At 42.4% G+C, this 25,365-nt stretch overlaps 1 protein-coding gene across 1 annotated transcript in view; it reads right to left on the reverse strand.

The window, feature by feature from the left end:
• ADGRV1 (adhesion G protein-coupled receptor V1) overlaps nt 1-25,365 on the reverse strand; it is a 556,691-nt gene that overhangs the window by 321,641 nt on the left and 209,685 nt on the right. Inside the window, exons 51-58 of the mRNA XM_088444649.1 lie at nt 24,215-24,337; nt 20,550-20,772; nt 19,444-19,648; nt 16,101-16,247; nt 12,839-13,094; nt 10,698-10,900; nt 8,334-8,510; nt 6,047-6,229 (exon numbers count right to left, since the gene is read on the reverse strand). Coding sequence (XP_088300775.1) covers nt 6,047-6,229; nt 8,334-8,510; nt 10,698-10,900; nt 12,839-13,094; nt 16,101-16,247; nt 19,444-19,648; nt 20,550-20,772; nt 24,215-24,337 — 1,517 coding nt within the window. The remainder of the gene's footprint in view (nt 1-6,046; nt 6,230-8,333; nt 8,511-10,697; nt 10,901-12,838; nt 13,095-16,100; nt 16,248-19,443; nt 19,649-20,549; nt 20,773-24,214; nt 24,338-25,365) is intronic.

Raw genomic sequence — 25,365 nt, forward strand, 5'->3', positions numbered from 1 at the left:
CTCCCCCTTTGGTGGGCGTGCCAGGGGCGTGCCTGCCAGACGGAGGCGTTCCCAAGGGAACGCCTACCGTCTGAAGCCGGCCCCACTGACATCACTAGTGATGTCAGTGGGAGTGATTTTGGCTCTGATAGAGCCAAAATCACTCTTGGCCTTGCGGTTTTGCACGCTCGTATATGCTGTGGGTGGTGACCCACAGCTATACGAGCGTCCAGGAGGACGCTCCATATTAATGGAGGTGGGCCCTGATTCAGAGCGAGCGCTCTGGTCAGAGCGTCCGGCTCTGAATCAGGGCCAAAGTTCTCTGTGGCCAGACATTCTTAATCCTGAGTAAACATTGTATTACCTTCACTTTATCTAGATACACACCATAAATAGTTAGTGAGATTTCCAATATTCATAATTGAGGCAACAGTGCATATTAATATTTATGTATATTTCTAAAAATTACTTTTATACTTGTTAAATGCTTATGTAGGGGTTTTTCTCTTAGAGAACAGCCTATATAAGATGTCATTTGTCAGTATACAATCAGCCTATGCTCGATGTACGAGAAATAGCTCCAAGGTGTTAGAGGGGCTCCTGGGAATGAAACCATTTATGTTCTGAGTAGATGATCTGACAAACAAGTTAAGTGTTTATTATACTTTACCCTCTTTCTTTTACTTAATAATAAATGTCTTTTTAACTGATATTTCTTTGTGTGGCTTGATTTATGTCTTAGTATTCAAAGAATCTTATCTAGTTCCAACAGGGAGATTGCTACTATTTCAGGGAGTCTCCCTGACAATTAGGGAGAGTTGGCAGGTGTGCATCACTCTTGATAGTTTGATAAGTTAGGACTAAACTAAGCAGCATTTTAGGAGAAAACGTTAAACCAATGAAAGGTATGTGACATTCAAACTTTTGTATGCTGTGACTTTTGAAAATGGGCTTACACTGACACGGTCACATCCCATGCCAACGTGCTGTCCTGCTCCATCCTGTGGATTTAAAAAAAAAAAAATAGTTCTGCACATGCGCAGAATGGATTTCCTCCTTTTTGTCCAGTGATGTAGCTGTCTCTGATGGCCAATTTTGCGCCCTAGAAAACTGTGTGGATGGCATTATGGAGTGCATGCGCTGGATAGTAAAGTTACATTTAAGTGCAAAGAGGGGAATCTGAGCACTATTCAAAAAGTGCATGGATGAGCAGGGGGGACTGATGGGAGGGGTATTGTGTTATGTAAATAGATGTCTCTCTGTACCCATGAACTTTTTTTTGGTGGACTGTTTTTATTTTTTGTGCTGCCTTGTTAGTTGGGCTTATTATTTAAGACTAGCTGTTGTTTTTTCTGCCATTATTTTTTATTTGTCTACTGAACCGATTATTTTTATTATGTATTTATTATTGGTGCAGAGGTACTGATCTGAGGTGAAGGGGGGCTATATTCAGTTATGGGGTGGTGGAGAGCACTACCATGATGTGAGGAGCATTCTGTTATACGACAGTACTGCTGTCAGGAGAGGTACAGGGGCACAGATGTAAGCTGTCTGGGCTGATGTGGGGGGTTCACCGATGCTGATGATGCAGATCATGAAATTAATCTCATTAACAGACAATCCTGTGAATAAGAAACAGATTGCAAGCCCGGGATAATCAGTGCTGGAGGAGACATAATAAGGGAAGGCACATTGACCATGCCTCACTTGCTCAGAGGACCTGTCGGACCAGGTGCATGCACTGTCCTAGAGGGGCAAATGCATGCCTCATTTGCACTAGGCCCCATGTTTCCTGATTACAGCCCTGTGGAAGGAGAAATTAAACTAGGGGAGATCTACAGCCACTGGGGGTGGGGCTAATGCCACAAAGGGAATAATTGCCACTGGGGGGTGGCAGATCTATTGGTGGGAAGTTTATTGTCACTGGAGAGGAGAGAGTTATTCTTCAGTGGGGACCTATGGACACGGGAGGGGGGGAGGAGGGGTAATACTACTGGTGGGATAGGTAATACCACTGATGGATCCATTGCCTCTGGGGGGCATGGGGGCCAATGAGGACATATGGACACTGGGAAGGAACATTACTAAAGAATGCTTTTAATAACATGTTTTTGACTAAAATTGAGAACAAAGTAAACAATTTCTTAATCATTTTTTGAAAAAAATTAGAATCGTCAGTTAATTTGTTAATATCAGAGATGGTCTCCATGGTAATACAAAATAGTGGTTGCTCATGATCAACCTAATAGTTTTTCACAGATGCTTGTAAAGGGAGGGGTTTATTCTAGGCTATAAAAAAAATTCCCTCCCTTACACTGCAAAAATAAAAAACAGCAAAAAGACTTGAATACTACATGATAATATAAATTCTGAGATCTTTGTTGCATATATTTGCAAATACATGGTTAAGCACTGGGCCATGTCAAGGCTTCTCTGTACCAGTGTCCCTGGTACCACCCACTCTGGTTCATGTAATTGCATACTGTAGTGCCACATGATAACAGCACACACATACAATTTTTACAAGCACCTGTGAAGAATTATTAGATCATGAGCAATCACAATTTGTATTGCTGTTCTGAGAGGCATGGCTGGTTCCTGTAGTGCTATTTGGAAGTCTCTGGGGTACCATCAGGTGAGTTGGCTCTCAACTTAAATATATGTATGTATGTGCTGTTATTATGGTATAGGGATGCCAGTATAAAGGAGCCATGATGTGGCCCGGCACTTAACCATTTATTTGCAAATATATGCCAAAAAGACCTCTGAATTTCTATTGTCATTTAGTATTTTTGCTGGTTTCTTTGCAGTGTGCTGGAGGGAATTTTCTTTCTTTTTTATGCTCTCCATGGTAACATTCATAACTATGACTATATGTATTGATTAAGAACAGCTAATAACAGCTGGCTTTGTTTGATCCCAGTGGCATAACTAGGGCAGGGCTGCCGTGGCTCATGTCCTGGGCGCCGTGGGACCGGGGGCACGTGCGCGAGCGTGTGTGTGGTGCCGCCAGCCATGGTGCAGGCCTGCCCTAGCCAGTGTAGTGCAGACCGCAGTGAGTGCAGTCCGTACTACACTGTTACACATCTCCGCTGGTGCTGGGTAGTACACTCGTACTACCCGGCGGCGATGTGTGTGTTTCAGCAGCCAATGAGAGTCAGACAGACTCTCACTGGCTGCTGCGCCCACTGTCTGAGCCAAGCAGGAGCTCACTCATGAGCTCCGCCTTCCGGCTCCTGCAGTGGGTGATGGGAGAGATGTCATGACGTCTCCCATAGTACCAAGTGGGACCCAGACGGAGGAAGGAGGAGCAGACAGCGGCGGGTGCGGCAGGAGTGGGGATTCAGGTAAGTCAAGTCAGTGTTATGTGTGTGTGCGTGCGCGCGTGTGTATATGTATGTCTGTCTGTCTGTCTGGGGGGATCACTACTGGGGGCCTTCATAAAGGGGACCACTACTGGGGCACTGTATAAGGGACACAGCATAGAGGGAGATCACTACTGGGGACACTGTATAAGGGGCACTACTGGGGGACTGCATAAGGAGGACCCCTCCTGGGGCACTACTGGGGGCCTGCATAAGGGGGACCACTACTGGGGCATTACTGGGGGCCTGCATAAGGGGGACCACTACTGGGGTCACTGCATAGGGGGACTGTATAAGGGGCACTGTATAAGGGTGCACTACTAGGAGTACTGTATAAAGGGCACTACTGGGGGCACTGTATAAGGGTGCACTACTGGGGCACTGTATAAATGGAACTACATGGGGCACTGCTACTGGGGACATTGCATAAGGGGCACTACTACATTGGGCATTGCAAGAGGGGCACTACTACTTGGGGCATTAGGGTGCATATGGAATGGTAAGGAATGTTCCCAGAGTGACAAGAAAGGGGTGTGTGTAATTTCAACACGCCCCATGTTTCAGAGGCCACGCCCTTTGTGGCATGTGACCACGCCCATTTTTTGAAGCACGCGCCAAAGGCAGGAGGGGGGGGCTCCATTTTTCAATTTGCCCTGGGCTCCAAATACCCTAGTTACGCCACTGTTTGATCCTAAACAAACCATAAGTTAAGCATTATATACAGGGATATGGGGACATGGATTTAATAGCTATCATTAGTCCATGAGTCATAATTTTACTCTTATTTAAATGCACTGGTTTATTTATGCATAATAAGGCACTTGATTTCTGGAAGACATTAAGGAGAGTCAAGGGCGTATTTATAATGGGCGAAGGCTGTGCGGTGCACACGGGCCCCTGAGTCCAGGGGGGGCCCACGCCGCACACCTTGCACCCATATTGTGCTTCCCTCTCCGGAGTCCCGCGTCGGTGCTGGTATCAGCACTGTAAAAACACCTGGAAAATGGGCACCACGGCCATTTTCCCGTTGTTTTGCGCATGCGCTCAGTGCGCTGCCGGACGCCGGACTGAGAGGAGGGAGTCCGTGACGAAGACTGCACACGGGCCCCCTTCTCTCTTGAAACTCCCCTGAGGAGAGTGGTGTGCAATTCAGTGGCATGTGCAGCCACAATGTGTGATCGGAAATAGTATTAGTATCTATATTCAAAGATGCGCGTACTATCTCCACGCATTTGTACTAGACTAACTTTGGTTTTAATCAGATGGATCTCTGCGTACTGTATGATTGTCTATGAATAGTCCATCATAACACCCTCAGACTTATCCTACATGACAACACCCAGTTACTGCCAATAAAACCGATCAGGGGTAAGTGGAGATGTGTATGACTCTGAATCGCCTATACAGTAGTTGCTCAAAGATGCAGCTGTGAATCAGCCCCTTAGCTGGGATAACAGTGTCCCACTGACAGCAGCGCCACCTACAGGTCAGTGTAGATGTTAGGAATACTTGGACATCGATATTGGACAGTTTCAGCCAAGAGCATTGGCCACAACTGTCAGCTCATTTGAATTCTTTGATTGTAAAACTACAGTTACATATAACATGAACAAGAACATTTCATTTGGCAGAACTGTGGCGCAGTTATTAGCTACTGTAGCTGCGTCACAGCTCTGAGGATCTATTCCCATCAAGGCCCTTTTTCTCCCTGTGTGTGTGTGATTGCTCCAGTTTCCTACCACAATCCAAAAACATACTGGTGGATTAACTGGCAAAAAAAAATACAAACATAACCTTAGTGTTAGTGTACATGTGTGTCCTTATGATAGGGAATATAGATTTTAAGATACAGTGGGGTAGGGCCTGATGTCAATAGTTAAATATTCTCTGTAATATGTGTGCGCTATATAAATAACAGTCAGTAAATAAATAAAGATTTTTAACAATGCAAGACATACTGTACTGTGATAAGTAAATGAAGCATTAGGGAAGTAGGAGGAAGGTATTTGTAGCATACGTCAATAAATGCCTTGGCCATCGGTACAATCACTGTATTATGTTCTGTGTGTACTAGAGAATAATAACTGCAAGTGCCATGAGCCAGCACATTTGTGTAATCTTTGTAATAAGTGCTGCCAATTAATGCAGCATCTAGTAACATGTAAGAATGTTTACGTAGCTTTTACTGCCCTCTTCTGGACATGTACTGTATTTTACTGATGGATGTGTGCAGTACATAAAGTGACTTTAATGACACTAGTTCTGGTTAATCACAAAATGATTCAGAGGTTGCTTACTGTGTGCTGCAATATGTTTGTGAGAGTTCATCACTGTCTTAAATCAATAACTAAACTGTCCTGTTATCAATAATGCAGACATTTTACCTCATTTACCTGTTTACTAATCAATAAAAATGGCGACCAAACAGAGAGTGCTCCCACTATTATACAATTTATATTTAACATACACAACAGCATCTCACTCTTTGGGAATAGCCAGAATGGTATCTGTATGACAACTAATTAAGAGATTGCTATATTGAATTTACTTGGTATAAAACACCCATTTATAACTTTTGTATGTATTGATAGATAGCTCATACATGTACTTTGTAAACTTAGTTCCATTTTCAGACAAGCATCGGCTTTCCAAGAGCACAGCTGTATCACATTGGGCCAGACATAATTCAGTGATATACTGACCTGTCCATCAGAAAATGTAAGGTTCCCAGAAGATGGTGTAATGTCATCATGACTTGCAGTGATTGGCAGGGCTTCCCAATACAGAGTCACAGAGCCAAATACCCCAGCTTGCCTGACAACAGGGAGTCTCAGGACATTTTGTGGAGGAGACACTTCATAGGCAATCACAGCTCCGTCTACACCCTGCAGGAGAAATAAGATTATGCTGGTATTATAAATCCTACATTTTATCATTAGCATTGTGACTGAATTAGGTGCACACCCGGCACAGGCAACCGTCGGTGCCTCAGCAGTTTCTGTACTGTATTTAAGCATCTGCTGGAACTGACATCTCCTAGGCAAACTCGGCAAATGAAATGGAAATAGGTCGCAAAATGGTTTTATAAAGCTGCATGTATAAGCTAAGATTTATATAATAACATAATACACTTTTTTTCCCATTGAAATCTACATTAATTAAATATTTTTTCTTTACAATTTTATTGAATTCATTTTTTTCCTATTTGTTAATTTTCTTTAAACCTGCAACTAGAAGCACAATTGCTGGGTGACGCGTTTCACAAAACGGACGTATATATAATATATATGTCAGTTTACAGATTCTTCAACATCAGGACACTATTATTCAATTGTTGGTCAGAAAGTATATAATCCTCTGGCTCGTATTGTCCGGAATTAATTGAGATTGCCAGTGACTGTAATAGCAGTTCCTTCATCTACCCAGGATTTTACAGATATTATCTTCTATTTTGGTTTAATTACATTATTGTACTATCAGCTTTTTTTTTACATAGGATTTGATGGATCCATATTTTCTGAATATGAATTTTGTTGGATTCCTGCATAACAAGCTCCACTGCCTTGATAGTTTGTAGTATTGCTATTATAGCACATATTTTATGTGTTTTATGTATATATCATTAAGCTGATGTGAGAGACACCACACTTTTTATTTGCAGTTCTGAGAGGCATGAAGGGAGCCAGCATTGGGAGGATGTGCTGGTCCGCATAGTGCCGTTTGGAGGTTTCTAGGGTACCTCCTAGGTGACTCAGTTCTCGGCTTATACATGTGCTGTTATTATACAGTACATTAATTTGCAATTATATGACCCAGAGTGGGTGCTACTATTAGGTAGCAATATTTATTTTGGGGTGAGCGTTTGGGGGTATGGCCCCCATGGTTGTTCTGGCTGGTCCTTTCAGGGCATCACCCGTTAATTCACATAGATACTTTTTCATCACCTTTCTATTTGTTTGTTTATTATTTATGTAATTTTAATTCTTTCTCATTATATTAACACTTATTGATTATCTTTACACATCTATACTTTACACTTCACTATCACCTTTTTTCCCTTTTGCGTGTGATGCCCTGGGGATGGTCCTTGGCTGGATTCTTTTGAGGTGCCCTACGCCTCGGACATGAACCCCTTAATGTTAGGGACACTGGTATAGAGGAGCCTTGACGTTGGCCCAGCGCTTAATCATATATTTGCAAACGTATGCAACTAATACCTTTGAATTTCTATTATCATGTAGGATTCAAGTATTTTTGCTGATATTGCTGCAGTGTGCTGGAGGGAATATTCCCTTTTTTCTGTGGTTCAGTGTAAACCCCACCCTTTACAAGCACCTGTGCTATATCATTAAGCTGATGTGAGCGACCACCATACTTTTTATATGTATATATGCAATTTTTTTAAATAAATGTTGTTATATATGGTTTAAAAAAGAAATGTTGATATTCCTTATAATCATGGACGCAAACATTTTTGTTACTCATCAGATTATAGCGCTATGTATTTTTTGTGTGTGTGGTTGGCTACCTCATCACATTGTCATTTGACATTTATTAAAAAAAAAACACATTGTGTTCCAACGCCATAGAGTTTTAACTAGTAGCACGTATCCTGGATGTCCAGAAGGGTTCCAGAGTGGCCGGCAAAATGGTGAGGGGTATACTTACTAACCCTTCGGCATTTTAAAATCACAGATTATTGGAGTTCTTAAAAATAAAAAAAGCAATGCCTCTCATTTCACCTCACTTCAATATTCTGTGCACAGGTGAGAAATGTTATTTTGTGAGAACATAATGGCGAGTGCCCCAAAAGTCTGCCCATTATCCATCACAACTTCATTTTCCACAAAAGCCACAATTTGCCTGACAAAATCAGACACTTTAATTAGTCACAAAGAATAAGTATATAATAATTTTAACAGTCAGAACTTCCATGGTTTTTGTTTGGGACGGGGTGAGGACGCTATTGTCTGAGCAGGACATTTCTACCTTGGTGACATTGAACTGGAAGATGCCTCTTGGATCGTCATTCTCCAGGATTGTTACTTCACATATTTCCGCCCCCGGCCTCCTGATAACAGGTGATCCAGTTGAAGTAGAAGAATTCACAAAGTGGACATCAGTGATGTTTAAGAGAAAGCCTTCATTTAACTCTGGAATATCATCCTAAAATAATAATTGTAAAGAGTGAACCTAGGCCCTGATTCAGAACTGCTCGCTGCCTCTGCCCGCACGCTGGGATTGTGGGCGTTTTTTTGTTATTTTTTTTTGTTCTCTGGCCGCTCGCAAAGCTGTGGGAGACCACCCACAGCTTGTGCAAGTGGCCAGGAGACCATCGTGATAATCGCGACCATCGACCTTGTGACGAGACCCTACGGTCGGTAGTGTCTAGGCTGCCGCAAGGCCAAGTGGACTTCCTGCTCTAATAGAGCAGGAAGTCCACTACTGACATCAGTAGTGATGTCAGTAAGACCTCCCTACAAACGCCAGGTGTTCCTAAGGGGACGCCTGCGTTTGTCCAGCCACCCCCCCTACCCACCCACAAAATGGGGCGAGCTGCCACTCACCATCGACAGCCGCCCCGTCTTGTTGCAAGCCCCATAGCGACTGATCTTCAGTCGGTCGGCAGTGCTCGCGCACGCTGGACGTGGCGCATACGCAGTGCCCAAACATCGGGCCGCTTGCGAGCGGCTCTGAATCAGGGCCCTAGTGTGGTAAATAGTCATACAAATAATAATAAGAAGAAGACATTTTAATAAACACAAAAACATGCAACATATTTAAAAAACGCTTATTTTTGGGGGGAGAAAAAACTTGAAAATAATGAAATATTATTATGATGAAATAATGTATTTTATGGATAACTCAGGATCAACTCAATTAGGAGCGAGTTTGTGAAAGTGAGTTTGTTTCATCAAACTCGCATACATCGCGCAAATGCGCACACCTTAGATATGTGAGGTCAAATTAGACATGTCAATGTGTGGTTGTCACAGTAAGGTTGCGCAAGTTTTTTACCAAATGCGACCTGGGAGAAGTGGATGTAGAAGTGAGGAAACCATCCTGGACCCAAAAAAGTGATAGCTGAGATAGCAGGACCATATAGGCGGCTGTTCGTGGCCATAAGGAAAATACTGGAGGGTTTTAAATAGTGTCAAATGCGTGATTTTTATTAATGGTGGAAAAATGATAGCAAGCAAGTGTTTTCCTGGAAATCTTTCCAACATTTTGGGGTACAGAAAAATGTCTGTATAGTAATTTTTCACTGTTTTTATAGAAATTTGTAAAAAGTTGGAATAAACACTTTTACCCAGGGCCGTAACAGGGTACAAATGAGCCCTGTGCTGCCCCTGTCCCCTGAGTTTGCAACGTCAGTCACGATATTGCACGCATGACGTTATGGCGTAAGTGCAGTGCTGAGCGGACATACTGAGGATGCCCCGACGGCTGCACAGGACTGCAGTGTGACCGTCTGGAGCGCTCACAGGATGCTCCCGATAGTACTGCACAAGCGATACTGGCTGAACGGTGCTGTCTCAGGTACCAAGCTAGCCAGGAACAAGGGACATAGGGTGGCAATGGGGCTGCCCTTGCACTCTGTGCGGCGGCACCGGTCGCACACCCCTAGTTACGGCCTTGCTTTTACCTTTCATCTGCAAGTTTAATAACCCCTATACAACAGCTCCACATACCTGTACCAAATCATTTTCCCTACCTTTCATCTGCTCAGGGAGTGCGCACAAACAATGTGAATGTGCTCTGGAAAATCAATACGTGTTTGGAAGCGAACTGCATATCGAATTCGCAGTGCGAGTGGGCCGTGAAAACATTTCACAGGACCCAACTCGTACCTAATTGGTTTGACCCCTTTAGGTCCAATTTATAGAAATATTTGTATTCTTGGGGCACGATTCAATTCTACGCAATGTAAATAGCGCAGGGAGATAGCTCCCGGAGCTATTCAATTCATCGCGATGTTAGGTCGGGGAAGGCTCGTTTTCGCACCTTAAACAGGGTTTTTAGGCGCTATAACGGGCATTCCCCGACCTAACTTCCCGGCGCGAGGCTGTTTTCCAGGCGATAAAAAGGGCAGAAAACAGCCTCGCGCTGGGACTCTTGTCGGATTTCTTCTCTCATCCCCGGCGGGATGAGAGAAGAAATCATTAGTCGGACTCGGCAGCGCGGTGTATTGAATAGCTCCGGGAGCTCACTCCTGGCGCTATTTACATTGCGCTGAATAGAATCGTGCCCTTTGTCGGATACTTAGAACAACATTGTAAACTGTGTCTGGTGACCAAGAAACCTGGCCATTAACGTCTTACCAAAATATATATTTAATCTATAGTTACTCACAGGTAAGATTGTAATTTTAACTTCAGAAAAGGTGCTGCTGTCTCCTATAATAATAACTTTATATTTCACCATGTAGTCTTCATTTTCCGTGGCCCTGTTCACAAGTGACAGGGAGACGTTTGGCTTGGCTTGTACGTAAATGGCAATGTCGCCCACGAAACCTTGTTCTCTTGTAATTTGCAGAGTGATGACCGTGGGAATTGCTGTGGGTGAGAGATGAGAGATTTTTGTATTACAGGAAGCAAGTTTAAAGAAACAAAAAGTCAACTACTGTAAATGACAATATCATATAAGCGTTCTGCTGCTCTATAGACAGCTCTGCAAATACCAGCGAAACAGGACTCAATTACATAAGTATTAAGCTGGGTACACACTAGGAAGATGCCGACCTGATTTGTTGATTTCCGGCCAAATCGGAACGACATATTGGCTGGATCATCCAGTGTGTACGGACTATCTGCCTCATCCCGCAGTCGCATGCAATATCGTCCGGTCGGCCGTGCTGCACAATATCGCATGTGACGTGTTGCAGGTAATGAAGGACAGAACAAGGGAACGTTCCGTCGTTCATTACATCGCTCAATGTGTATCCACGGTACAATATCTTGGCCCGTCGGGCAGACCTATTGTCCAGGTACACATCGCTAAGTGTGTACTCAGTATTAGAGTTTACCCATCATCATCATGCAGTGCCAGCAGTCACTTTGTTGCGTTTTCTGAGTTGCATGCAAAGTGGCAGCAGCCTGATTTGCTATCTTATGCTAATGCCAGTGTCCATTCAACTAATGAGGGAGGTTCATGAATGTGCAAGTGAAAAGGCTTCCCTTCCCGTATGCAGACTCAGCATCTCATAGAGCTTTCGGTACATGCCAACGACACTCCCATGAAACGCCCATTACACTGCTGCACTCACATGACACTCCGACAAGTCAGGGAGGCTAAATGCGTTTACATAGTCTCTGCACAGTTCCTGCCATGAACTGCGATATTTTGCAGTTCCGTCCAACTCAGAATAGGAGGAATATACACATACATGTGTAAATTGGCTTCTAGGCATGCACTGTATGCAAACACTTGCCACTTGCCATTTCTGTCTGTGCTAAGAGATCCATATGGCTCAGAATCAGGAGGCCCTTTGTGTGTGACACCAATATTCATTGCAACTTATCAGTACACTGAAGACAACTAGCGACAAGACTGTGGCACTTTGTGACAGGTTTCACTCTAATCAAAGGGTTAGCCCACAAATAGACTTGTTGGTAACAAGCACACTTTAAGAGCATGATTTGCGCCACATATAAATGCACGTTCCTGCACTGCTCTTGCACATAACAATGACACCCACACTTATAGTAGAATGTAACTTGCTCTTAGTGGACCCTTTTGCATAGAATGGTATCGGAGGGTTACATGTGCAAGTTCAGCATAGGAAGGGTGGGCTCACATATGTGTAGCATGTCCCCTGGAGATGCATCCTAGTTAGGCTTGGACACATCTACAAATATGCTTTTACGAGTCCAGTACACTGCTGCTGGCTATTCATTTGAAGGGTGTAAATACAGTATCATTTTTTTTCTCTTTTTTCTGTTTTAAGCTACACATTTAAAATAGTAAAGATATGGCAGTGGTATTTATCAAGCTGAGGATGGGGAGTTGCATATCAGCTATATTTATACACTTGATCTTAAGTTGGACTTATCGTAAACTGTTTGCAACACCTAATATACATGTAAAAATGCACATTTCAAACCTATATTTGAATGTATGTTCAGTCTACTTTATTATATACAACTGTAAATCTTTCTTGTGCCAACTGAATTGTTGAATGGTAACTGGAAGAAGAGATGTGTAACTTGTTTGAGGCATATATAGCAGCAGCGGAGCTCTAGAGACATTGAACTACTCACATACATTTCAAAGGAAAGCACAAGAGAATCACAGGTAATTTAAGCAATCTGCCATTTCTCAGCTAGTTTGACCTCAAAGTTTAGTGGCACTAATATTAGCTGCCAAACAAACATGCCAGGTGTTGTACTCAATATTAGTGCCGCTTTAAATTTTCAGTAAGATTTTTATCTGTGGCCACATAAAGTGCAGAGGAAAATGTTCTTTCAGTCAGTCTACATCCTCCGCATAAATACCTTCAGGTTCATCGACTTTAACAGTGAGTGAGTTGACATGCCATCCAATCACACCGTGTGGGGAGTCATTGGGCAGGATGGTCAGCACAGCCTTGGACCTACTGGGGTCCAATATAGCTCCTTTACGGGAATCCTGGATATTCAAAGTTATCACTTTTGTCAGGATAACTGTGACCGTCTCTTCAAGCTCAGCTATACTGTCTGCAATAACGGTAATGGTGATGGTAGTGAGAGCCTGGCCTTCAGAGAAAGCCACCTACAAAGAGAGGTAAAAAAAACAACAATCTACATCATCCACAAAATCATACTTTGGGAGTAATTGGACGTAAGCCTTAATTCTGTGTTACTAAGTATGCAAAACATACACTATGTTTTGTGCTTTACAACAATGGTCAATCACTCCCAGGTGCAGGAATCCATCGTAAAAATTAAATACAAAATAAAAGAATAAAACTACATCTTTAAGAATTAATAAGTGATTCATAAGCACATGTGTCAATATAATCAACATCTATTGTTATAACATGCTCTTATTTAATACACACACAATTCAACGATTATTTACAACAGAAAGCATAATAACACTAGGGGTATATTTACTCAAGTGCAGGTTTTTAGAAATGGAGTTGCTGCCCATATTAACCAATCAGATCCGATCAGATTCGGTGTTAGATGAATGATAAGTAGAATCTGATTGGTTGTTATGGGCAACAACTCCACTTCTAAAGACCTGAACTTTAGTAAATATACCCTCATAAATGGCGGGCAGTTGTCTGCTACAGCGCAGAACAAATAGAACCCCGTGTTATCGTGTGACTAAAGACGTGGCTATGGCAATGTAGGTAGGGTTACTAGATGTAGAGATAATAATACATTTGTTAATGGCTGCCAGCCTTACTAGGTCTTATTGAGACCCTGACAGAAACAAAGCGTGCTGTAGTTGTGAAATTCTGTTTAAATGTGTGGTTATAGCCCTCCCCATGAGAATGTAAGCTCTTGTGCGCAGGGCCCTCTTGTGCTTCTTCTTACTTTATTTTCATCTACTTCTTACTCACCACTAGGACACCTAACACTTGGTGCTTATGCTCTGTTGCTTAATTGGGTGTTATGGCCACCAATGTATCAATGTATATTATCCATGTCCTTGTCCTTCATTGTACTGTATTTTACTGTAAGTCACTTTTTTGGTTATGAACCTTGTAAGGCGCTGCGGAACGCTTGTGGCGCCATATAAATAAATGATAATAACAATAATAATAAAAATAATAATAAACAATGACGCATAGGAGGAAGTATGAAAAAGATCGATATTTAGTTTGTAACTGTCAAAAAGTGATAAACTTTTTTGTCTCTCAATGTGATTTGTTTATTAGTAACTAACTGAAATACCCAGAAATGCCCGGGTTTAAATCTTCAAGTTAATAAGTTTTATTATGTGATGTCGTCCAAATCCATCCAGTGAAAGGCCCAGAACAGGCTCCCTGGGTCAAAGTTTTGCCCGGCGCACTCACCATGAGGTCCGACCAGGACCCCAACCACTCCATTAGGCATCCCAGACCAATTGCTACCCCTCAAAGGTCAAAGTTCTTCCTAGTGTCCCCGGGTAAAAGTTCTGCCCAGCATACAACAACAGGAGGTCCGACTGGGACCTCAATACCCAGTATGTCTTCTGAAATCCAATGTTACCAATGTGAAGTTTTCGTCCAAATCCATACAGCGGAAGGCTCAGAATAGGCTCCCCGGGTCAAAGTTCTGCCCAGCGTACACCAACGGGAGCTCCGACCGTGACCGCAACTCACTGCATCCGCCATCGCTAATCCATCGCCATGCATGTGCAGTAGGAAACATCCAACATCGACATTGAGGGCCCTATTCAGCAGTGCACTGTCCCGATGATCGGGACTCTGCGCAGGCGCCTGACCCACTCTGCGCATGTGCAGAATCCCGCACGCAGACTGGCAGCAGACTGGCAGTGATTGACAGTCTTCTGCCGTTTGTGGGTGGGGAGGGGATGGCGATGGCCTCTGTTTCCCGAAACAGAGGTGTGTCGCTGCTGTTGGAGGTAAGGGAAGAAGGCAGGATCTCCGTCGGCAGACAGAGATTTCCTGACTGTTTCCTCTCATGGCTGGCTGCATGACCCCATGGGTCATCTTAGCTGGCCAATGTTCTGCAGAGTATCCGATGTTGGACAACGCAGCTCGGATATGTAATGCAGCAGGGGGCGTGATGCTTCCTGTGCATGTCTGCACAGACTTTGCAATTCTGTCAGTGGCTGAATAAGGCCCTGAGTCCACCTCTGAATCCGGCCCAATGTGATTTGAATCATGCGATGACAGAATAATCTGTACTGCAAAAGGGAAACTATAGCAGACAGATTCTCTCCTTGCAGTCTATTAACCTATTAATAAAAGTGTCAGTCTGACTGGTTACACTAAATATAGCCTCTAACAGTCATTTCTACAACAGTAGTACGTAAGCCTTTCTGCTCATAGACCAGCACCAAGGGGCTGAAAAACAAAGAGGCAGGTTTGCACTTACTATATTCTGGTGAGTAAAGGGGAGTTTTCTAGGAACTGTCCAGAGCGCGGCTATGCTGGACAGTCACACAGAGCACGGTAACCACGCATGTATAGTGAGGAATTGTTAGAAGCTTGAGGCACAAAGAAGAAATGCAGGGCGCAGATATTGTAAAGAATTGTACTGCAGTGCTATTATAAGCTTAAAGCTGCCAGTGAAAACACATGATGTACATCCAGCTATAAACCTAGAGGCTTAACAAGAATAAAAAAAGTGGATGCTTTTGTGATGGGTATCACATTATCATGCACCGATGGGTGGGAGTAATGCAGCAGAGGGCGACCACGATAGCGCACATCACCCACCCTGACTTTGTACATCCCCCCACAGAATCTCACGGACGGCAGGCCTGCAACGTTGGCAATGGCAAGTAGAAGTTAAATTGCAATAGCAAGAGTGGTAAGAGTACAGCAGTGCTTAGACATGTTTTTTTTCTGTTAAAAGGCAGCTACAGTATTATTGACAGCACATGGCTTTCACACAGGTAGTGGTCACACACGAGCCATAATGCCATCTCAGATCAGTAGTTTGATTGTGCCCATTAATGACCTTTGACTATGCCCACCACAATAAATGCAAGAATACTTCTTATCTAAATGGCTCCAGCCTGTAAAAAAAAGTAATTGCACTTGCATCTGTATTAAGCGAATGAGTAATGAGCCAGCATACTACACAAGTCACATACCACTCCTGATGGAGGAAATATGTCTGCAACGCTTCCATTGGCAAACCACTCCACCACAATACGGCCGTATGTTCCATAGAGACGCTCAATGGTGAAGCTGATCAGATTGTCCTGTTCCATCTCTTCTGCTTGTTTCATTAAAGAATTCTACCATTAGGAAAATCAATACATGCAGATATTCATAGATATTAAATACTGGCATTATACAATGTGGTATAATATCATTCATCATCAATACTAGAGTATACATAAATACTAATACATAATAATATTAATACCTAAATATAGTAAAACAAAGTGACATCATCATTTTCACATCCCCACTATTATTTTGGGTGATTTCAACATCCTCAGTGATTATCCAAAATCTCCTTATGCCTCCAAACTATTCTCTCTAAACTCCTCTCTCAGCCCCTCACATTGGACTGAGGGCCTGATTCAGACCCGCTTGCGAGATGCGGCCGCTCGCTCCCAGTGTATGGAAATTCACCTAAGTGACGTCAAGGCAGGCGCTCGCACGGCAAGGCATAAGCACACCCACTATGTCTTGGCGAGCGATCACTTTGTGTTTTCAGCCGCCCACCAACCAGTCTTTAGTCGCCCACTAGTGAACGTCATCTCCAGGAAGTATATACAACCAACGGTACATCGGGTTCCATCGGATCTGACCACAGCGCTTGCGATGGAGTGTACCCTACCGCAAGCACTGCGAGCACCTCAGTGTATACAGTAATTCAACCAGGTGACGTGTACTATGACGCTGCCTGTTAATTATGCACAGCTCTGAAACGGCTTGGAAACACTCAGGCATGCCTGCGTCCGCTACTCCACTCCCCCGTTACTACTGCCCTGCCCCTGTTACCATCCTCAAATGGCCTCTCCTGTTACTCATTCCATTGGGCTGTTTTTGCAGGGCTAGCGAGCGCATCCCGATCGCTCGTACTAGATTGCGCACACGCACTGCGAAGTATACGCATGCGCACATTAGCGAGCATCGCCAGCAATGAGCGATCGCTTGCTAGCGAGCAGGTCTGAATCAGGTCCTAACTCTTCTGCTCACTGTGATGGAAACTCCCTTGGTCTTGTTTTCTATACATCATGTTCAGTTTGTGATTTCATAAACACTTCTCTTTGCCTCTCAGATCAGCATGTTATCACCTACAAGCTTTCCTTCATCACTTCTCTCCCCAGATTCTACATTCTCCTCTCCTAATCTGGCAGTACCACATGTTAACCAAACCCTAGCAACTCTCTACACCCTGCGTAAACCATAATATCACCCTTGAAACAATATAGAAGCACAATAACTTCAAAAACTCTCACAAAGTAAACATTAGCAAAAGTACCGTAACTGGCAAACCAACATATTTCCAATGTCTCATCTCTGCTCAGACGTCTAACCCCAAGGGCTACATTTTTACAGAGGCCCTGTGTGCTTAACACTTTATGTGAATGCCATTCTTAATTTTCCCTTGACGCCCGAGGAGAAGAGGCGGCTTATAAAAGCTGCTGTTTAGTAAATATAGTCCTATATTCAAATCTTCTCAACCCTTTTAAACCAAATCCTTCAACTACTATCAATACCAAAGATATTGCTTTCTACTTCAAGGTCAAGATTAATATTGTATTCATCACCAAACAACCTGCTCGGTTTCTTCACTGCACCTCTTGGGACCTTCACTTCATTTGATCCCACAAATTAAGGTTGAAGTGTCCACTCTTTTCTTACCCTCCTTCTCTACTGGCAGTGCACTTTACACTATAACTGCACAAAGTAGTTGATTCCAGTGTCTCTCTCTCTCTCTCTCTCTCTCCCAATATCCCCTGGTATCTTTCCATCATGCAGTAATTTTTCTTATTTTGTAAAAAAAAAGTTATGAACCCAAACTCTCTCAGATTACCGGTACATCGCTCAACAATCACATATCTCCTCTCAACAATCACATATCTCCTCTCAACAATCACATATCTCCTCTCAACAATTACATATCTCCTCTCAACATTCACATATCTCCTCTCAACAATCACATATCTCCAAGCTTCTTGAGAAGCTTGCCTACACTCGCCTCACACACTTTCTTTCTTCAGACTACCTACTGGGCAATCCTCATTCGTGATTTGTCCGAATGATATTTACAGTCAGGTGCATAAATATTGGGACATTGACAGAATTTTCATGTTTTGGCCTCTATTCACCATCACAATGGCTTTGAAATGAAACAAACAAGATGTGCTTTAACTGCAGACTTTCAGAGAAGACTTCACAAGAGGCTCAAAGCTGTCCTTTATTCCACACAGACAATCTGTATCAAAATTATGTTACTTACATCTAAGAAACAGTTCAAAATAAGCATATAACTTACAAATGTCACTGTAGAAACTTTAAATTATGCAGTCATAATCTGTCATTATTGCAATTCCCTCTTTAATGGTCTTCCCCTAACAATACCTGCATCATATCAAACAATTTTATATGCACTAGCTAGACTAAAATGTGTTTCTCCGTTGCACTGTCCCTACATTGGTTGCCTGTATTCAATATAAAATATTTGTATGTGATCAGCAGCAAAAATTCCCTTGTTTCAGAATATCTCCCAACTCAACTCTTCGGCTCCGCACTAGATGTTCACCCCTCATCTATACTAATTACCTGCTCCTATTCCAAGTTACAGGACATTTTTAGGCAGCACCTACTGTGTGGAATTCCCTCCATCACACGAAAACATTTCCTCTAGCCTCTAAACTTTAAAACATTCCCTGAAATGACTTCTTCAGGCCAAATCCCCAAACTGCACACTTAACCTCACTGGGCTATTCTATCCGATTACCTCACCTTTACAGAGTTCACACAAAACTTACATGTATTCTCTTCTATACTCAAACCACGCTCCGACTTCCTAAACCTACAGTACATTGTTGTTTGATTGGATCATATAGACCCAGGAAGCCCCTTTCCCCTTGAGGTTTGGCTGGACGATTAGTGTGTAGCACTTATCCTCATGACTTAAATTTCTATTGTTCTACAGAGTGTAATATTGTGAGCAGGGCCCTCTAACATCATTGTCTGTTTGGTATATCCCAGTACTGAATAATTATTTACTGTGCTTGTTCCCAATTGTAAACTGCAGTAGAATATGCTGGCATTATATAAATTAGGGATGTGCAGGCTCGGTTCTACTCGGTTCCGTTCGGTTCTTTTTACCGAACCTTATTGGCTATCCAAAACTCGTGACAGCTGAAACCCAATAAGATCCGGTAAAAAGAACCGAACGGAACCGAGTAGAACCGAGCCTGCACATCCCTAATATAAATACATTTTAATAAAAATAATAATAATCATCACCTGAGAAAATGCAATAACCCCATGGGCATGATCATTGGTTGGAATGATTACAGTCACATAAGAGTGGATGCCAATCTCAGCGCCACCTTTTGGGTTCTTCAGCCTTATTCTGAAAGATTCGTCTTCCTCTGGGATTGAATCATCAAGTATATTAACCGCAAAAGTGGCTTCACTCTGCCCAGGCTCAAACTTCAACTCACCTGAGCTAGCAGAAAGGCAGACACAGCACAACTTTAATACAATAACATGAACAAAACACTAACAATAATGGACTCCACACTTTCTTTTTTGCAAACTATGTTGTCAGAAACATTGAGATCAAAATATCTCTGCAATATGTCACTTTCCTGACTTTGTTACAATAAGGAAAATGTTTTTCTTTTCCCTCAATACAGTTGTGTCCAGGGGAGTGAAAATAGGTACGTATAGAGCAGCAGAACAGAGATCTGAAATTATGCACCTCCCCTGGACCATAGGAAATAGAGGAATTACATATTCTCTCATCAACGGTGAGGTCATTGCACATGGATCTACAAGACGGCTGAGATCCTGTAGTGCGAGTATACAGCCCAGGGAGTCTGGGTGCACCAGGTAAGGGTAGGAAATAGGATAAGGGATACAAGTGGGAGGGATCAAGTGACTGGGGGCTAGATAACTCATCCAAAAACATAAGCAAGCAAAGAATAGTATTGAAGACAATAAGTCACTTTTATGTGCAGTACTAGATTCAGAGTTACTCTCAAGGAAATATTTCTCAGTTTACAATATATTTGTAATGTGGCGAATGTTAAAATTTTTTGCAATACATGTGGTTGTCATCGAATTTCATTTGGACCCTGCTAGAATATAATATGCATAATTATGACAAATGGCAAAATACACTATGTACCTCATCTGTAAATCTGTCCCAGACGAGGTTTAAAATTGTTGACATAAACTAATGAGTAATAAAGAAAGAATGACAAATTAATTTTAGTTACAGCAATAATCTGTTACCATAGATAAACAACAACACTAGACTGCCTAGTTATCTGATGAAATAATCAGTCTATAGTATGCTTATTATCGGAAGTTTAACGATGTTGGAAAATACAGCGGGCATTTACCTGGGTATGAAGTCAGATTGATTGGATATAGACGTCAGCTCAAAAATCTGAGAGGTAGAATCTCCAACCAGGACAATGAGGGTTTTGGATACATTTAGTGAGATTACAGAGGTGGAGATCAACTGTTTAGAGGCCGGAGCCGACAGTAATGGAGTAAACAGTCCCCTTTCAAAGTCTAAGCGATACAGTTCCGAGACATTACCCCCTGCAAGTAGGATGTGAGCTAAAAAGTAAAGAGAATTAAATTAACTTCAATTTTCCATTTAAAGTCAGCCCTACACCACCTTCTGCATTGAGCTATAACTAGAATGGCAATAGGGAACGCTGTGAGTTTCTCTAGAATTATTCATATTAATTTATTTCCTTAAAATGTAAAGTATTTTCCCATAATCTTCTCATCATAATCTGGAGAATGACAAATACCAGCCCCAAAGGTGCTGATTCTGAGTCAGAGGGATCTCAGCACATCCTCAGATTTGAATTTGCACATTTTTGGCTATCTCTGTCTTGTTCTGAATTGCACGGCGCTCAGATGGTTCTGTCTTTCTGTGAAACTGGAGGGCACAGAACCACCCTGATTTGTGGGAGAACCATGCTTTGTGTCATACGAGTATGGTAGGCGTGTATCACAATATCGTGCTTATAGGGAAGGGAAGCCAGTTTCTGACTGATCTCTTCCTCCTAGCATGGGGCTGGTGCAAGTCCCTATACTAATTATGAGAGTTGCAGCGGCAGGTATAAAATCTTGTGCACAACTCCAATTTATTAATAATATATATATAAATGCAATCAAATTTTGCAATCAATAGAGGTTTTTAGCATAATCATGGCCAAGGTTATGGGCCCACCCACCATATCCAGGTAACCTCTTTCGGGTAGGTCCCTAACATACTAAGGTTCAAATCCAGAGGGCAGGACCCCCCAACACTGGCCCAGCCAATCCGCCCCAGGGCACCACCATAGTAAGAAAAGTGCAGTGTAAAGAGATAGTTAGGAGCAGCTGCATATAAAGAATGAAAATAAAAAAGTGAAGTACATATATATTAAACACACAGTGAAGGGTTAAAATGTGTTACAAAGGAAAATGTGTTATAATGCGGTGCCCTGAGACAGATTAACCAACGCAATCCAGGGGGACCCACACCCCAAAAATGAACCAAAGTTGCACTACAGTATATAACTTGTAGGACTTATCTAGAATTGTGCCTAATACAGTGTGCATATACATTACCATACTCCATGCTTTTAAACCAATAAGGAAGGCTGCTAGTCCAGAATGGGGGCGTCTCTTTTCCCTCAGAAGTGCAATAAAGCAAATTAAATGGAGCATATGGGAAAGATTTCTGGACTGCACAACCTGACTATATATATGATGGGAGGTGCTACCTGATGAGACTAATTGCAGGCACAGAAACAGACAAATCTCAGGTGCACAACTCCAATTTATCAATAATATATATATATATTTTATATATATATATATATATATATATAATATATATATATATATATATATATATATATATAATATATATATTAATAAATTGGAGTTGTGCACCTGAAATTTGTCTGTTTCTGTGCCTGCAATTAGTCTCATCAGGTAGCACCTCCCATCATATATATAGTCAGGTTGTGCAGTCCAGAAATCTTTCCCATATGCTCCATTTAATTTGCTTTATTGCACTTCTGAGGGAAAAGAGACGCCCTCATTCTGGACTAGCACCCTTCCTTATTGGTTTAAAAGCATGGAGTATGGTAATGTATATGCACACTGTATTAGGCACAATTCTAGATAAGTCCTACAAGTTATATACTGTAGTGCAACTTTGGTTCATTTTTGGGGTGTGGGTCCCCCTGGATTGCGTTGGTTAATCTGTCTCAGGGCACCGCATTATAACACATTTTCCTTTATAACACATTTTAACCCTTCACTGTGTGTTTAATATATATGTACTTCACTTTTTTTTTTTTTATTTTCATTCTTTATATGCAGCTGCAGCTGCTCCTAACTATCTCTTTACACTGCACTTTTCTTACTATGGTGGTGCCCTGGGGCGGCTTGGTTGGGCCAATGTTGGGGGGTCCTGCGCTCTGGATTTGAACCTTAGTATGTTAGGGACCTACCCGAAAGAGGTTACCTGGATATGGTGGGTGGGCCCATAACCTTGGCCATGATTATGCTAAAAACCTCTATTGATTGCAAAATTTTATTGCATTTATATATATATTATTAATACATTGGAGTTGTGCACCTGAGATTTGTCTGTTTCTGTGCCTGCAATTAGTCTCATCAGGTAGCACCTCCCATCATAAATATAGTCAGGTTGTGCAGTCCAGAAATCTTTCCCATAGGTATAAAATCTTGCAGACGCACGAACTAGGGATGGCCATTAACCATTAATGATTAGAAACCATTGATGGTCTATGGCAGATGTTGAATAATTTTACCATCGATGACAGAAAACCAGATAGTTTCCCACCATCAATGGTAGCTGTGGGCCCAATGTTTTTATTTTTTATTTAACAAGTGCTGTTGCACAGAGCTGGTAGGCTGTCAGCGAGCAGACCTACACAGCCCCGTCTCTCCACAGTGTGTTTTGTCGGGAATGGAATGGCCCGTCTACCTGACAGGCTCAGCTGTCAGTCACAGCCGAGCCCCGCCCCCGGCTCTTTCACAGAAGTAGAAAAGCCAAGCCGACGCGCATGCTGACTCTATGCTACATATGCACGAAAATACCTATGGTAAACCTTTGATGATACCACCTAGAACAGTTGCCTGCCATCGATGGTCTGTGTCATCATCACCATTGATGGTAACCATAGATGGACGCCACACCGATGACTATCTCTAGCACAAACACTCATATTGGCCCTAATGATTCTCACAGTAGCATAAAGTAGTAAATCAGGCTTCCATGGCTGCCCACAGCTACATCCACTTTGCGTGCTGTGGCATCACTATGGGGATGCGGGCACACCGGGTGTCACATCGCTCACTGTGTACGCGCGGTACGATATGTCGGCCCAAGTGAGTACCAAGCTTTAGGATAATAGAGATACCTTAAAGATCAAACCACAACTTGTTGGTCATTACAACCATAAAGATTGAAGGTGAAGGCACAAATTATGCAAGTTTTTTTAGTAATATTCACTAGAAGTGTAATTAGGTACAGTATGAGGTTGTTAATGCCTCTTGCCTCAATGTTGTCTTTAGTTCTAAGTGAATTCATATGCTGATTATTGGTTCAGCTGACTGTGTGTAGACAACAAGTACATTTTAACAAGTGCAGTTTACAGACTTTGTTTATCCTCCCTTGCATTCATGAGCCCTTGTGTACATCAGTATCCAATATTGCTGGAATCTTGACAGTCATGTCTGCGCTGGTTACCATGGTTTCTACTGTATGATGGATCAGTAGAGAGTGCATAATGTATTTGGGCTACATTCTCATCATATGCTCTACTGCAACCGAGACTATTGTATTATTTTACTGCTATTATGAACAAATATCTCACTGAAAAGTTATTACAGTAAGTACACATAGGGGTATATTTTCCGCAAGCTCTTATAGGCCGAGCACCTCTCCTGAAAGTTTACTTGATTCATTAATCCTCTTCTACAATGCAGCAATTTCTGTTGCCCCATATGTAATATTATTTCTTACCTAGTCCTGACGGCGGCATAAAGGCATGAATCATGTTTGTGGCTTTAAAAGAAAAAACTTGGATTTTTTTCATGGACATCTGTCCCGATTCCCACAGAAATATATTGATGGAATCACTTTCTGCTGCAGAAATCAATTTAGACATTAAAAAATTAAAACCTTCCTTTATCATAGGATGTCCTAGCATGAGTTTGTTATACTTTTTATTTTTTGTGACAATTAGAAATTATACATTCTGCAATAGTTACGTTCTTATTGACAATATTACAAGATGTAGCCCTTCCCAAACACAAGTTAGCAGTTAATATAATTAGTAATAATTAATAATAATAATTAAGCGCAATTGTGTTGTAACACACTAAGGGGTAAATTTACTAAGGTGAGAGTCTGGAAGAGCCTAGGACAGGGGTGCCCTGGTGAGGGGGACCCCTTTATTGGGGGGGTCCCCAACTCCCCAGGGATCCCTGGCCTGGGCTGACTAACTGTCAGGGCTGATGCTGCGGCTGGGGGGCCCGGTGAAAGGGCACCCCTGGCTGTGGCATCAGTCCCCCGCTAGAAAGAGTCCCGAGCTGGTTTTAAGTATAAGGGGAACCTCATGCAAATTTTTTCTCACTATTTAAAACCAGGTCTGGCCCTGCTGCCTTGTGCTGGTAGTTAAATTACTGTGGAACCCTACACATTCTGTAATTTTAAGAACCAGGACTGGCTGGCAAGTCGAGGGCTGGTTAGACTTTTGGGGGGGGGGCTATGTCATTTTCTTTTCTTTTTACTTTTAACCACTTTTTTAACAGCCTAGAACACAAGCAGCTTACACATATCTCACTGATATGTGCAGGCTGCTTGCTCGGGAGAGTTTTGCAGAGAGAAGACACTGTAATCTTGGGTGAGTCATCTCCTGCAAAATGTACTACTCGGGGGAGATATCTCGTTCTGCTTCACCATCGGCCATCTCACTCTCAGCTAAACTTACTTCTTGGTAAATTTGAGAGTCTCAGGAGCCTCAAATCACCCGAGTTTTGGTGTAGCTAATCCAGTTGAAAAAGAAAAAAAACTCTCCCAGATTCTTAGTAAATTTACCCTTCCTTCAGTTAGTAGGAAAAGCATGTATGGTTTATACTGTTCTTATATAACTTGATTGCTAACTTTTTGCC

Source organism: Taudactylus pleione, unplaced genomic scaffold (genome assembly GCF_031769625.1).
Source record: "Taudactylus pleione unplaced genomic scaffold, aTauple2 ptg000370l, whole genome shotgun sequence".
NCBI classification, from domain to species: domain Eukaryota; kingdom Metazoa; phylum Chordata; class Amphibia; order Anura; family Myobatrachidae; genus Taudactylus; species Taudactylus pleione.